This window comes from Mauremys mutica, chromosome 2 (assembly GCF_020497125.1).
Source record: "Mauremys mutica isolate MM-2020 ecotype Southern chromosome 2, ASM2049712v1, whole genome shotgun sequence".
NCBI classification, from domain to species: Eukaryota; Metazoa; Chordata; order Testudines; family Geoemydidae; genus Mauremys; species Mauremys mutica.
Genome location: NC_059073.1, coordinates 147,825,583 through 147,839,897, shown reverse-complemented (window position 1 = coordinate 147,839,897; position 14,315 = coordinate 147,825,583). Strand labels below are relative to the sequence as shown.

Genomic DNA, 14,315 nt, shown 5'->3' with positions numbered 1-14,315 from the left:
AAATCCCCCACTATTATTGAGTTCTTAACTTTGATAGCCTCTCTAATCTCCCTTAGCATTTCATCGTCACTATCACTGTCCTGGTCAGGTGGTCGATAATAGATCCCTACTGTTATATTCTTATTAGAGCATGGAATTATTATCCATAGAGATTCTATGGAACATGTGGATTCATTTAAGATTTTTACTTCATTTGATTCTACATTTTCTTTCACATATAGTGCCACCCCCCCACTCCCCCTGCACGACCTGTTCTGTCCTTCCGATATATTTTGTACCCTGGAATGATTGTGTCCCATCGATTGTCCCCACTCTACCGGGTTTCTGTGATGCCTATTATATCAATATCCTCCTTTAATACAAGGCACTCTAGTTCACGCATCTTATTATTTAGACTTCTAGCATTTGTGTACAAGCACTTTAAAAACTTGTCACTGTTTATTTGTCTGCCCTTTTCTGATGTGTCAGATTCTTTTTTATGTGAATGTTTCTCATCTGGTCTGACCCATTCTTTATCCTCTTCCATCCTCTCCTCCTGACTAAAACTTACAGAATCTCTATCAATAGACTCTCCTCTAAGAGAAGTCTCTGTCCGATCCACATGCTCCTCTGCAGCAATCGGCTTTCCCCCATCTCCTAGTTTAAAAACTGCTCTGCAACCTTTTTAAAGTTAAGTGCCAGCAGTCTGGTCCCCCTTCTGTTTAGCTGGAGCCCATCCTTGCTGTATAGGCTCCCCCTATCCCAAAAGTTTCCCTAGTTCCGAATAAATCTAATCCCCTCCTCTCTACACCATCGTCTCATCCACACATTGAGACTTGAAGCTCTGCCTGCCTACCTGGCCCTGCGTGTGGAACTGGAAGTATTTCTGAGACTGGATTTCAGTCTCTTTCCTAGCAGCCTAAATTTGGCCTTTAGGACGTCTCTCCTACCCTTCCCTATGTTATTAGTACTTACATGTACCATGACCACCGGCTCCTCCCCTGCACTACACATATAAGTCTGTCTAAATGCCTCAAGAGATCTGCAACCTTTGCACCAGACAGGCAAGTCACCATACGGTTCTCCCGGTCATCATAAACCCAGCTATCTACATTTCTAACGATCGAATCTCCCATTACTAACACCTGCCATTTCCTAGTGATTGGAGTTCCCTCCCCCAGAGAGGTAACCTCAGTGCAAGAGGCAACCCCAGCATCATCTGGAAGGAGGGTCCCAACTATGGGAAGGTTTCCCTCTGCTCCCATTGACTGCTCTGCTTCCCTGGGCCTTTCATCCTCCTCAACAGCACAGGGGCTGTCTGACCAGAGGTGGGACAATTCTACAGTGTCCTGGAAAGCCTCATCGACATACCTCTCTGCCTCCCTTAGCTCCTCCAGTTCCGCCACCCTGGCCTCCAAAGCCCTTACGCAGTCCTGAGGGCCAGGACCTCCTTGCACAGAATGCACATATACGCCACCCCCCCCCACAGGACAGGTAATCATACATGCTGCACTCAGTGCAATAAACAGGATAGCCCCCATTCTGCTGCTGGGCTTCTGCCTGCACTGTCTCCCACAGCTGCCTAGGTTACTGACAGGGTTTTTGTTTAAATCAAGAAGTTTGGATTATAGTTTAGTTTAAAAGTTTTAAAGAATGGCAAGTGTACCTCGCCCCCTTCCCAAGTCCCTCTTGAAACTCCCTGTTAGCAGCCCCAGGTCGCAAAGCTCCCTGGTCATTCACTCACGGCTTTATAAAGCCCTGGCCTTCCTGATAGTCCCGCCCCCTGACTAAGGCTCAACCAATGAACAAAGGCTTCTAGATTTCAAACCTTGTTTAGAAGCTCAGCTTATCCAATTCATACTTCTTTAACTTGCTGGCAAGAATACTGTGGGAGACCGTATCAAAAGCTTTGCTAAAGTCAAGATATACCACATCTACCGCTTTCCCCATATCCACAGAAACAGTTATCTCATCATAGAAGGCAATCAAGTTGGTCAGGCATGACTTGCCCTGGGTGAATCCATGTTGACTGTTCCTGATCACCTTCCTCTTCTCCAAGTGCTTCAAAATGGTTTCCTTGAGGACCTGCTCCATGATTTTGTCAGGGACTGATGTGAGGCTGACCGGTCTGTAGTTCCTCGGGTTCTCTTTCTTCTCTTTTTAAAATATGTGCACTATATTTGTCTTTTTTCAATCATCCCCCGATCGCCACAAATTTTTCCGTGATAATGGCCAGTGGCTTTGCAATCACGTCAGCCAACTCCCTCATGACCCTCGGATGCATTAGATCTGGACCCAGGGACTTGTGCATGTCCAGCTTTTCTAAATAGTCCTTAACGGGTTCTTTCACCACTGAGGGCTGCTCACCTCCCCATCCTGTGCTGCCCAGTGCAGCAGTCTGGGAGCTGCCCTTGTCTGTAAAAACCGAGGCAAAAAAAGCATTGAGTACTTCAGCTTTTTCCACATCATCTGTCACTAGGTTGCCTCCCCCATTCAGTAAGGGGCCCACACTTTCCCTGACCTTCTTCTTGTTGCTAACATACCTGTAGAAACCCTTCTTGTTACCCTTCACATCCCTTGCTAGCTGCAACTCCAGTTGTGTTTTGGCCTTCCTGATTACACCCCTGCATGCTCAAGCAATATTTTTATACTCCTCCCTAGTCATCTGTCCAAATTTCCACTTCTTGTAAGCTTCCTTTTTGAGTTTAAGCTCATCAACTATTTCACTGTTAAGCCAAGCTGGTTGCCTGCCATATTTGCTATTCTTTCTGCACATCGGGATGGTTTGTTCCTGTGCCCTCAATAAGGCTTCTTTAAAATACAGCCAGCTCTCCTGGACTCCTTTCCCCCTCATGTTATTCTCCCAGGGGATCCTTGCCCATCAGTTCCCTAAGGGAGTCTAAGTCTGCTTTTCTGAAGTCCAGGGTCTGGATTTTGCTACTTTCCTTTCTTTCTTTTGTCAGGATCCTGAACTCAACCATCTCATGATCACTGCTGCCTAGGATGTCACCCACTTCTACTTCCCCTACCAATTCTTCCCTGTTTGTAAGCAGCAGGTCAAGAGGAGCACGGCCCCTAGTTGGTTCCTCCAGCACTCGCCAAAAATTTCCTGGATTTTCTGTGCACCGCTGTATTGCTCTCCCAGCAGATATCAGGGTGATTGAAGTCCCCCATTAGAACCAGGGCCTCTGATCTGGAAACTTCAGTAAGTTATCCAAAGAAAGCCTCATCTACCTCATCCTTCTGATCTGGTAGTCTATAGCACATGCCCACCACGGCATCACCCTTGTTGCTCTTGCCTCTAAACTTAACCCAAAGGCTCTCAACAGGCTTTTCTCCAGTTTCATACCGGAGCTCTGAGCAATCATACCACTCTCTTATATATAGTGCAACTCCTCCACCTTTCCTCCCCTGCCTGTCCTTCCTAAACAGTTAATATCCAACCATGACAGTGCTCCAGTCATGTGAGTTATCCCACCAAGTCTTTTGTTCCAATCACATCACAGTTCCTTGACTGTGCCAGGACTTCCAGTTCTCCCTGCTTGTTTCCCAAGTTTCTTGCATTCGTGTACGTGCACCTAAGATAACTAGCCAATTGCCCTACTTTCTCTGTATGAATCAGGAGGCTTCCCGTCTTGTACCCCCCTCCTTGTGTTTCCTCCCAGTATCCCTCTTTCCCACTTACCTCAGGGTCACCATCCCCCAGCGAACCTAGTTTAAAGCCCTCCTCACTAGTTTAGCAAGCCTGCCTGCGAAGATGCTCTTCCTTCTCTTCATTAGGTGGATCCCACAATCACTTTATAAGGATGAACATGGGGTGCAGGGTGTTCCCACGAGGTACAGAACACCACAGACCCTGCCTCCTGAAATTGACAGGGCTGCCTGGCTCCCAGCGGGAGCGAGTGGAAGGATGGGGAGGGAAGAGGGCCGGAGCCTGTAGGTCAGCCAGGCTCCTGACAGGGAGCTGCCAGTAGAGCTGAGAGACCATGCTCTCAGCTCCCCACACTGCCCCTCTTCAGCCGGTGGAAGAGCTCCTGGTGAGGATGCACACCCCTGACCCAAGGAGGGTAGTGTGCTGGCTGTAAATCAACCTAGTATAGGTCAACTTAAGTTTCTAATATAGACATGCCCTAAGCTGCCTTACGCCGACCTAACTGTGTAGTGTAGCCCAGTCTTTTCTTTCTTCCTCCCCACCCCCCATTTTTTCTCTTCCTTCTGGCATGATGAATCCTGGCTATTCAGCATGAAATAACTGCTTTCTCAGTTTCCCAAGACTGAGAGTATGTCTTCACTAGCAACATTAAAGCGCTGCCGCGGCAGCGCATGGCTGTGTCGTCGCAGCACCAGCCAGCTCTCTCCCAGTGCTGTAAAAAACCCACTCGCACGAGGGGAGCAGATCCCAGCGCTGATGCATGGTCTACACTGGCACTGTAAAGTGCCAAAACTTGAAGCGCTCAGGGGGGTGTTTTTTCACCCCCCAGAGTGAGAAAGTTGCAGCGCTGTAAAGTGGCAGTGTAGACAAGGCCTGGGGACTACAGGCCAGTCAGCCTCACCTCAGTCCCTGGGAAAATCATGGAGCAGGTCCTCAAGGAATCAATCCTGAAGCAGTTAGAGGAGAGGAAAGTGATCAGGAACAGTCAGCATGGATTCACCAAGGGCAAGTCATGCCTGACCAACCTGATTTCCTTCTATGACGAGATAACTGGGTCTGTGGATGAGGGGAAAGCAGTGGATGTGTTATTCCTTGACTTTAGCAAAGCTTTTGATACGGTCTCCCACTGTATTCTTGCCAGCAAGTTAAAGAAGTATGGGCTGGATGAATGGACTATAAGGTGGATAGAAAGCTGGCTAGAATGTCGGGCTCAACAGGTAGTGATCAATGGCTCCATGTCTAGTTGGCAGCCAGTATCAAGCGGAGTGCCCCAAGGGTAGGTCCTGGGGCCGGTTTTGTTAATATCTTCATTAATGATCTGGAGGATAGAGTAGACTGCACCCTCAGCAAGTTTGCAGATGACACTAAACGGGAAGGAGTGGTAGATACGCTGGAGGGTAGGGATGGGATACAGAGGGACCTAGACAGATTAGAGGATTGGGCCAAAAGAAACCTGATGAGGTTCAACAAGGACAAGTGCAGAGTCCTGCACTTAGGACGGAAGAATCCCATGCACTGCTACAGACTAGGGACTGAATGACTAGGCAGCTGTGCTGCAGAAAAGGACCTAGGGGTTACAGTGTCCGAGAAGCTGGATATGAGTCAACAGTGTGCCCTTGTTGCCAAGAAGGTTAACAGCATTTTGGGCTGTATAAGTAGGGGCATTGCCAGCAGATCGAGGGATGTGATCATTCCCCTCTATTCGACATTGGTGAGGCCTCATCTGGATTACTGTGTCCAGTTTTGGGCCCCACACTACAAGAAGGATGTGGAAAAATTGGAAAGAGTCCAGTGGAGGGTAACAAAAATGATTAGGGGGCTGGAGCACATGACTTATGAGGAGAGGCTGAGGGAACTGGGATTGTTTAGTCTGCAGAAGAGAAGAATGAGGGAGGATTTGATAGCTGCTTTCAACTACCTGAAAGGGGGTTCCGAAGAGGATGGATCTAGACTGTTCTCAGTGGGAGCAGATGACAGAACAAGGAGCAATGGTCTCAATTTGCCGTGGGGGAGGTTTAGGTTGGATATTAGGAAAAACTTTTTCACTAGGAGGGTGTTGAAGCACTGGAATGGTTTACCTAGGGAGGTGGTGGAATCTCCTTCCTTAGAGGTTTTTAAGGTCAGGCTTGACAAAGCCCTGGCTGGGATGATTTAGTTGGGGATTGGTCCTGCTTTGAGCAGGGGGTTGGACTAGATACCTCCTGAGGGCCCTTCCAATCCTGATAGTCTATGATTTTCTTTTCAGCTTCAATGACTTTCCATTTTCTTTAATGGCTCACTATTATGTCTTCCTGGCTGGACAATAGATGGGTACTTGAAATTGGTTTTGTGTAAACAACTAGCCTGGAGGGGTGGGGGGGTGCCCTGTTAGGAGCGGCGCCAGGGTTTTTGCCGGCCTAGGCAGTAGCGCTCCTCTTCTGAGCATTCGGCGGTTGGGGTCTTTCCGCTCCGCGTCTTCGGGGCACTTCGGCGGCGGGTCCCAGAGCAAGTGAAGAACCCGCCGCTGAATTTCCACCAAAGACCCGGAGCGGAAGGACTCCCCGCCGCCAAATTTCCTCCGAGGGCGGCAAAATGCTGCCCCCCAAATGCTGCCTACCTAGGCGACTGCCTACGGTCACCTAGTGGAAGCACCGGCCCTGTGCCCTGCCCTGCTTGATTGCTTCACTGCCTGTGGTGAGATGATGCTGTAGCTGCACCACAGTTACATTCACAGCCATAACCTGGCTAGAGATCTCTTAATGACCACCAAGTTAGGAACGTTACAGGCTTTCATAAAAGATCTTGCTTGACATATATTTACACACAATGTCATTGCACACAACCAGTTGATTCAATTGCTTATTCTTGGGGTTCAGCCCTCTTGTTCTCCCCTTGGGGTGTGTGACGGGGCGTACATACCCCACGCTGGACCAGAAGGGGTTAAAGGGCAATACTGGGCCCAGAGCACGGGCCGACTGGAGAGGAAACGTAGAAGGGCGCAACCTAGCTCAGAAGGGGGAGGCTGGGGAGGAAGATGGACCTACTCTAAGGGTACCAAAGAAGCCACCCATGAGAGAGACAACTGCGCGCTGAGCCTATTGGGGCTGAAGCTTTAGTTGTCTTTCCTTTTCTTTTGCTATCCTATATTGGACTTGGAGGAGTGAGGGAGATGGAAGTGACCCAGTCAGGCAGCTCCGAGGGCACTCCAGAGTTCTGGACATTGTTGTCTCTCCTGGGGCACTGAGAGTGGAAGGGCCCGGGCTCCCCTGCCAACTGCATTTGGTGCTGAAGGGGCATAAATCTCATTTCTCCCCTGCCAAGAAAGGGGAGGGTGAGGCATTGAAAACCCTGTGGTGAAGCCACATCCACAGTAAGGAACTGGACTGAAACCGCTTCCTGCTGGGAGGGTCGAGACTGGAAACTGGGTGCGCTGCCCACTAGGCCACCTGGTCTTCTGGGGACTCTGTTACATATGGTGGAGAATGCAGGCACACTAGACACGATGGTAGGCCAGAGAAAGAGGGAGATAAAAACCAAAAACCAGAGGTGGATTTTGAAAAACTGCTGAAGTGAGTTCTCCTGAACCATCAGCAGCAGGTGGCCCAGCAGCGGGAGGAGCAGCTGATTAAGGAAATGGTAGAAGCACAGCAGCGGCTCATCCAGCAGATGGCGACGCTCCCACAGCCATGGAGTCTAACCCTGGGAGGGAGAGCTGCTGACCCAATACCAGCCATCCCAGTAAAGCTGACAACAATGGGTCCTGTAGACAACCCAGAGGCATTCCTTGCCACATTCGAGAGAGTTGGCATCATAGCCCGATGCCTCAAGGGAAATTGGGCCAACCTATTGGCCTACTACTTGACAGCATGCTGGGCCAGGCAGCATACTGGGGCCTCAGTGCGGCAGCTGCACAGGACTACACTCATGTCAAGGCAGCCATCCTAGACCTACCAGCAGCAGTTCTGCAGCGAGAAATTCCCAGCCAAAGCCTGACCCCGGACTGTCGCCCACAATCTGAAGGATCTTGGCTGGCGTTGGCTCCAGCCCAAGGGATGCCTAGGGGTTCAGGAAGCAGGGAAGATTGTCATGGAGCAGTTCACCCAAGTTCAGTGGCCCCATTTCGAACTGGTAGAGGAGGGGGCATATCGGGTATTGAAAGATCACAAGATAGGGGAGGTAAGAATGCAGTTCTGAGGGCCCAGGAAGTTTCAAAGAGGGGTGCTTCAACTGGCCATGCAGCACCATGTGGGGGTCATTGGGGTGGGAAAAGACTCGTAACAGAGTGACCATGAGGTTCTACTGGCTGGGCGTCCATCCAGAAGTGTGGGACTATTACGCATCATTCCCTGAGTGCCAGAGGACGGGTCAGAAAAAGGTTCCCCCCAGTACCACTACCCATTGTAGGGTACCCTCTGATCTGGGGGGCCCATTAGAGAAGTCTGCAGTGGAGCACAAATATAGCCTTGTAATTTTAGACAATGCTACCAGCTACCCTGAGCCCATTCCCATTCCCAGTAATGGTGGCTGTCAGTGCTAATGAACTCACAGAAGTATTTGCCCAAGTGGGGCTCCCCAGAGAAATACTAAGAGAGCAAGGGAGAACTTCACCTCCGAACTGATGAAGGAGCAATGCATGATGTGCCGGGTCTCAAAGCCGGGCCTGAGAGGCCCAGACAGCTGCTGCATCCTGGCCTCCACCCAGAGTCCACTGAACCCCCCTGGGCCAAGGAGCTACTAGGCCTATAGCCTCAGCCAAGACTCCACCCATGGGAGCCGATTGGAGGCTCGGCTGGCTCCACCATTTGGTCCACCCGTGCTAAGCCAGAAGGAAGCACAGGAAGCTTGTCTGAGAAACAAGGTGGTTTCCTGTTGTGGCTACATTGGACACTGCTTCTGCCTGTCTCCTGCACTGCTCCTGGCTCCTACCTTTGCTCCTGCCTTATGTCAACCTAACTGTGTAGTGTAGACCAGGCCTTAGGTTGACCTAATTATGTCAGTGTCTACACTACAGCCTTGATCCTGCCGATGTAAGTGCCCTACTACACCGACATAATAACTCCACCTCCACGAGAGGTGTCTTATGTCGGTATCATTAGGGCGACGCAGTGTCTGTGTAGACACTGTGCTCCTTACATGGGCTCCGAGCCATGAAATTGACAAGAAAACCCTGCTCCTGGCTCCCCAGCCGTGCTGCTGCACACTGGATCCTCACCTATCCTCCAGTTCCTGTCCTCGCACCTCGCCTCCAATCCTCGGTGACCACTCCTGGCTCTGACCTCTGACTTCTGACCCTTGACTCTGACCCCAGCTCTGACCCTCAACTTCGATTTCCAGTTCTGTCTCAGGCTTGACCCCCTGGTTCTGATAACTGGCAGTTGACTCTGGTGCCCTTGGCTTTATTCCCCAGCCTGTATGGCTGCTCTGCCCACCGAACCTGACTCCTGCTCTGACTACTAGGCCAGACAGCCTATATCCCAGCCCATAACAACCTGGTGCTCAGACACCTCCTGGTGGCTGCGCAGCTGCACTCTGATCAGCTTCTATCTGAGCAGCAGTCTCCTGTGGGAAAGTAAGGTCTGGCTGGACAAGGGTCATTCACAGCCCTGATTAATCTTCAGAATAGGTCCATCCTGTGTACTGAATGAGGCAAGACTCCTATGGAAAAAATAGTATGTGATCAGGTAATTAAAGGTTTCAGAGTAGCAGCCGTGTTAGTCTGTATCCGCAAAAAGAACAGGAGGACTTGTGGCACCTTAGAGACTAACAAATTTATTTTAGCCTGAGCTTTCTTGAGCTACAGCTCACTTCTTCGGATGCATAGAATGGAACACACAGACAGGGGATATTTATACATACAGAGAACATGACAAGGTGGAAGTATGCATAACAACAGGAAAAGTCTAATCAATTGAGATGAGCTATCATCAGCAGGAGGAAAAAAAACTTTTTGAAGTGATAATTAAGATGGCCCATAGAAGGTGTGAGGAGAACTTAACATAGGGAAATAGATTCAATTAGTGTAATGACCCAACCATTCCCAGTCTCTGTTTAGGCCAGAGTTAATTGTATCTAATTTGCATATTAATTCGAGTTCAGCAGTTTCTCTTTGGAGTCTGTTTTTGAAGTTTTTTTGTTGCAAAATTGCCACCTTCAAGTCTGTCACTGAGTGGTTAGAGAGGTTGAAGTGTTCTCCCACTGGTTTTTGAATGTTATGATTCCTGATGTCAGATTTGTGTCCATTTATTCTTTTTCGTAGAGACTGTCCGGTTTGGCCAATGTACATGGCAGAGGGGCATTGCTGGCACATGATGGCATATATCACGTTGGTAGATGTGCAGGTGTACGAGCCCCTGATGGCATGTCTGATGTGATTAGGTCCTATGATGGTGTCACTTGAACGGATATGTGGACAGAGCTGGCATCGGGCTTTGTTGCAAGGATAGGTTCCTGGGTTAGTGTTTATGTTGTATGATGTGCGGTTGCTGGTGAGTATTTGCTTCAGGTTGGTAGGCTGTCTATAAGCGAGGACTGGCCTGTCTGCCAAGATCTGTGAGAGTGAGAGACTGGGAATGGTTGGGTCATTACACTAATTGAATCTATTTCCCTATGTTAAGTTCTCCTCACACCTTCTATGGGCCATCTTAATTATCACTTTAAAAAGTTTTTTTTCCTCCTGCTGATGATAGCTCATCTCAATTGATTAGACTTTTCCTGTTGTTATGCATACTTCCACCTTGTCATGTTCTCTGTATGTATAAATATCTCCTGTCTGTGTGTTCCATTCTATGCATCCAAAGAAGTGAGCTGTAGCTCAAGAAAGCTCATGCTAAAATAAATTTGTTAGTCTTTAAGGTGCCACAAGTACTCCTGTTCTTTTTGCAGGTAATTAAAGACTATCATAATGGATATGGGCACAGGGGTCGAATTAAGATTGCAACAGGCATTCTGACATTTCCTACCTTTGGAGTGCTTGACTGTGCCACCTCTAATGTTCTTTTAATGTCATTTTCTGCACGCAATTATTAAGATCTGATTTTCCAACCCCTGTTTCTTGGGAGTATTTTGTCTCCAGGCACAGTCCCACTGAAGTGGATGGCATTACTCAGTTGAGTAAAAGTGCACAACTGAATCTCTGATGTGCAGTTATTTTTAAAAGAGCCATCAGTGTCACCGATAAAGTGATATGGCAGCTATTGTGCATGGATTTCAGGTTCCTCACTCGCTATTTATAAGTGATGGTGCTTCCCAGATCTTCTCAGACAGACGGGATGCCTTTTTTATTGTAATTGACTTTGGATTTCCTCTTGCTTTTCTCTTCCTAGTGAAATTAAACCTGGATTTATATCGCTCCCCAACGCACATCAGTCCTGTTGCTATGAACATTGTGGAAAACAACGCTGCGGAAAACAATCTGTATCTGTGCTGTGTGAAGGATAAAGGTAGCCCTGTGCTGCAGCTGGAGGTGAGTGGGATTAGCAGACCTTTAGCATCATCACAGACTCCAGAGCGACTGAAATTCAATCCACAACTCTGGTTTTTATTGATATCTTTACATGGGAGTCACTGTTTTCCCCCAGATACGGTTTATGATTACTATTCTCATTTAGTGCTATTAGAGTAGCACCTTGATTCTTCATTCGAGATCAAGGCCCTGTTGTGGTAGGCACTGTGCAGTCACGTAATAAGAAGGTTCCTTCCTCAAAGATTTTATCATCTAAATACAGAAGACAAAGAGTGGAAGGAGAAGCAGAGATAAGAAGTGACTTGCCCAGGAGCCCAGGTCTCCTGAATCCCAGTCCATCGCACCACACTAATTCATTAGATCATGTTGTCTCTTGTGCCCTTGGGGTATGTCTATAGTGCAGCTGGCAGCGAGCCTCCTTGTGTGGGTAGACAGACTTGCCAAGCAGGGCTTGAGCTACTCTGCTAAAAAAGGGAGCTCAGGCCTCCAAACCCAGCTGCCCCCCTGGTTCTGAGCCCAGGTGGCTAGCCCAAGTCTCTGAGGTGCTGCCATATCCACACAGTTATTTTTAAAGTGGTAGTTTGAGCAAAGCTAGTGCAAGCCTGTCTACTGTACTGGTGGGCTTGCTCCCAGCTGCAGTGAAAACGTATCAGTAGTGATCAAGGATTAAAACTGCAGCCATGCTTTTGCAGCGTCCATGTAGTTATTGTCTACCATTGGGCCTGATCCCTCTTACATTGAAATCCCATTCAATAGGAGCAGCAATAGGTTCCTTGTTTGGTGGACAGTCTTTCTCAGGTGTATGAAACACCTGTGGTGCCCGGGCCAGATTCTCCTGTCTATGTGCACCAGATGTTTTCACTACACTCAGAGGGCCAGCATTTCACACCCACTTTTCACTGGTGTAAATGACAGCCCAAAGTGGAAGGCAGGGGAGAGTCTAGCTCAGTGTTTCCTTGGACCAAATTCTGCTCAGGGATACCCACATAATAGTTGCACAGACACAAGTCAGAGTGGACGCTAGCTCTATGTCCTAATTAGAAGCCTCTTCTCATACTCATCCCATTGCAGGATGAAAGCCTTCCAAAGAGCATCCCTGTTTCTAACTGGCCTCTCTTATTTCCCACAGAAGGTGAAGGGGCCTATGAAAGACATCAGGACTGAGGATCAGAAGCGTTTCATCTTTTTCAAGACCAGTTCTGGTTCCACTTCCAGCTTTGAATCAGCTGCCCATCGAGGCTGGTTCTTCAGCACCTCAAAACTGAATGACAAACCCGTCAGGATGGTGAATCAAACCGGAGAGCGGGACATCACTGATTTTTATTTGGTTGAAATCTAATCCCTAGCCAGCAGTTACTGGCTTAGAACTAAATGCTTGTATGTACTATATACAGTAGGAGCATAACTATTGATGGGATCTCAGCAATTCCATATTAATTCATTTTTATTAATTATGTTTTAATTAATTTATTAATTTAATTATTTATTTAAATTAATTAATTGAATTGTACTATGTATGTATCTTGTGAACCTTGTAACCAATACTTGTAATCTCTCATAACTCAAGCCTGACCCCAGTTGTACAATACCTTCCTTCTTAACTTGTGTAAATGTGATTTTAAACATTAGCATTAATTCCATATTAATTCAGTTTATTTGTTATTATTATTATTATTATTACGGTAGCATCTAGAGGCACCAGCCACAATGGGATGTCTCGTTACACTAGGCACTATACATATAGTTTTGTTCCCTGATCATTTATAGGGACACTGTTAGATGAAAGCCTGCCTCTAATATTGTTAGGTTTTGTGGGTTTTTATATAATTTTTTACAAAATATCAACAGAAAAAAAATTATTTTAAAATTCCACAGATTTTTTGGGAGGGTACTTATAAGCAAATAAACCAGCGCCTGCAGTATTTGCAACCAACACTGGTGTCTAGGGAATTGAAAACCTGAAGATGCAATTGGCTTGAAACTGATTTCTTACCAATGTGTAACTGACTAGTCTTTTCTTATTATCTGAACTGAAATGCAAAGAGAAAGTAAATAGCATGAATAGGAAGTCAGACTCTTTTACAGTTTCTTGCAGTTTGAGTAATCTAAGGTAGTGATATATTTATTACAAAACTGTCAATCCTAATAGTATGTGGATTATAAAATAGCCATGTTATGTTGTAGAAATTAAGTTATAGTAATTAAGTATTATATTATTATTGTATTATTGTTTCTTTATTTTTTTATAAAGTTGGTATTTAAAAATTGTTAATTCCTTTTGTTCATTTTGGACTTGAATGTGGGGAGGTTGACCATATGCAATTCTTGCTGAAAATCCTTCGTGACTGAATTCTGGGTTTCCAGGTGCTTTTCTATGAGAGGTGGGGGTTTTTTTAGGCCTTCTGAAGGGCAATGAAGCAAACTCTAGCCGAGGGGTTCTCAACCTTTTTCCTTTCTGAGGCCTCCCCTCCCCAACCCTCAACATGCTATAAAAACTCCACAGCCCACCTGTGCCCCAACAATTGTTTTTCTGCATATAAAAGCCAGGGCTGGCATTAGGGGGAAGCAAGCAGGGCAACTGCATGGGCCCCCTACACCACAGGGGGGCCCCGCAAAGCTAAGCTGCTCAGGCTTTGGCTTCAGCCCCGGATGTTGAGGTCAGGGCAACGTGGACTTTCTGCCCTACGCCTTAATGAGTCTAATGTCAGCCCTGTTTGGCAGACCCCCTGAAACTTGCTCGTCGACCCCCAGGAGGCCTCGGACCCCTGGTTGAGAACTGCTGCTGTAGCCCACCCAAAGGTTACAGAGGCTTAAATAAAAGTCCCCAAATCATGAGAGTTGTGATAAAATTGCAAGAGGCCTGGTCTACACTAAAAAGTCAGGTTGACCCAGCTATATCACTCAGGGGTGTGAAAAATCCACACGCGAGTGGCGTAGTTAAGCCAATTTAACCCCAGGTGTAGACAGCATTCTTCTGTCGCCCAAGTTACTGCCTCTCAGGTGGGCGGGGGGATTAACTACACCGACAGGAAGGGATCGAGATAGGCCATGTCTACATGGAAGCACTACAGCACTGTGGCTGTGCCACTCTTGCGTTTTAAGTGTACACAAGCCCAGAGTCGGCAGCGCTGCTGTTATCTGTATGCAGTGGTGCCTGGACGTCCTAATCAGGACCATTGTAATAAGAGACGGACTGGCACTGCCCCAGCAAGCTCCCAGGCTGTGTGTGTGTGAATCTGTTTT

General features: G+C 47.5%; 1 protein-coding gene across 1 annotated transcript in view; it reads left to right on the top strand.

Moving 5' to 3' along the window:
• The window catches only part of LOC123365397 (interleukin-1 beta-like), a 30,079-nt gene extending 16,921 nt beyond the window's left edge, over positions 1–13,158 (top strand). Inside the window, exons 5-6 of the mRNA XM_045008208.1 lie at positions 10,933–11,072; positions 12,202–13,158. Of these exons, the coding sequence (XP_044864143.1) occupies positions 10,933–11,072; positions 12,202–12,411 (350 nt within the window). The 3' untranslated portion in view covers positions 12,412–13,158. The remainder of the gene's footprint in view (positions 1–10,932; positions 11,073–12,201) is intronic.
• Positions 13,159–14,315: the final 1,157 nt, after the last annotated feature.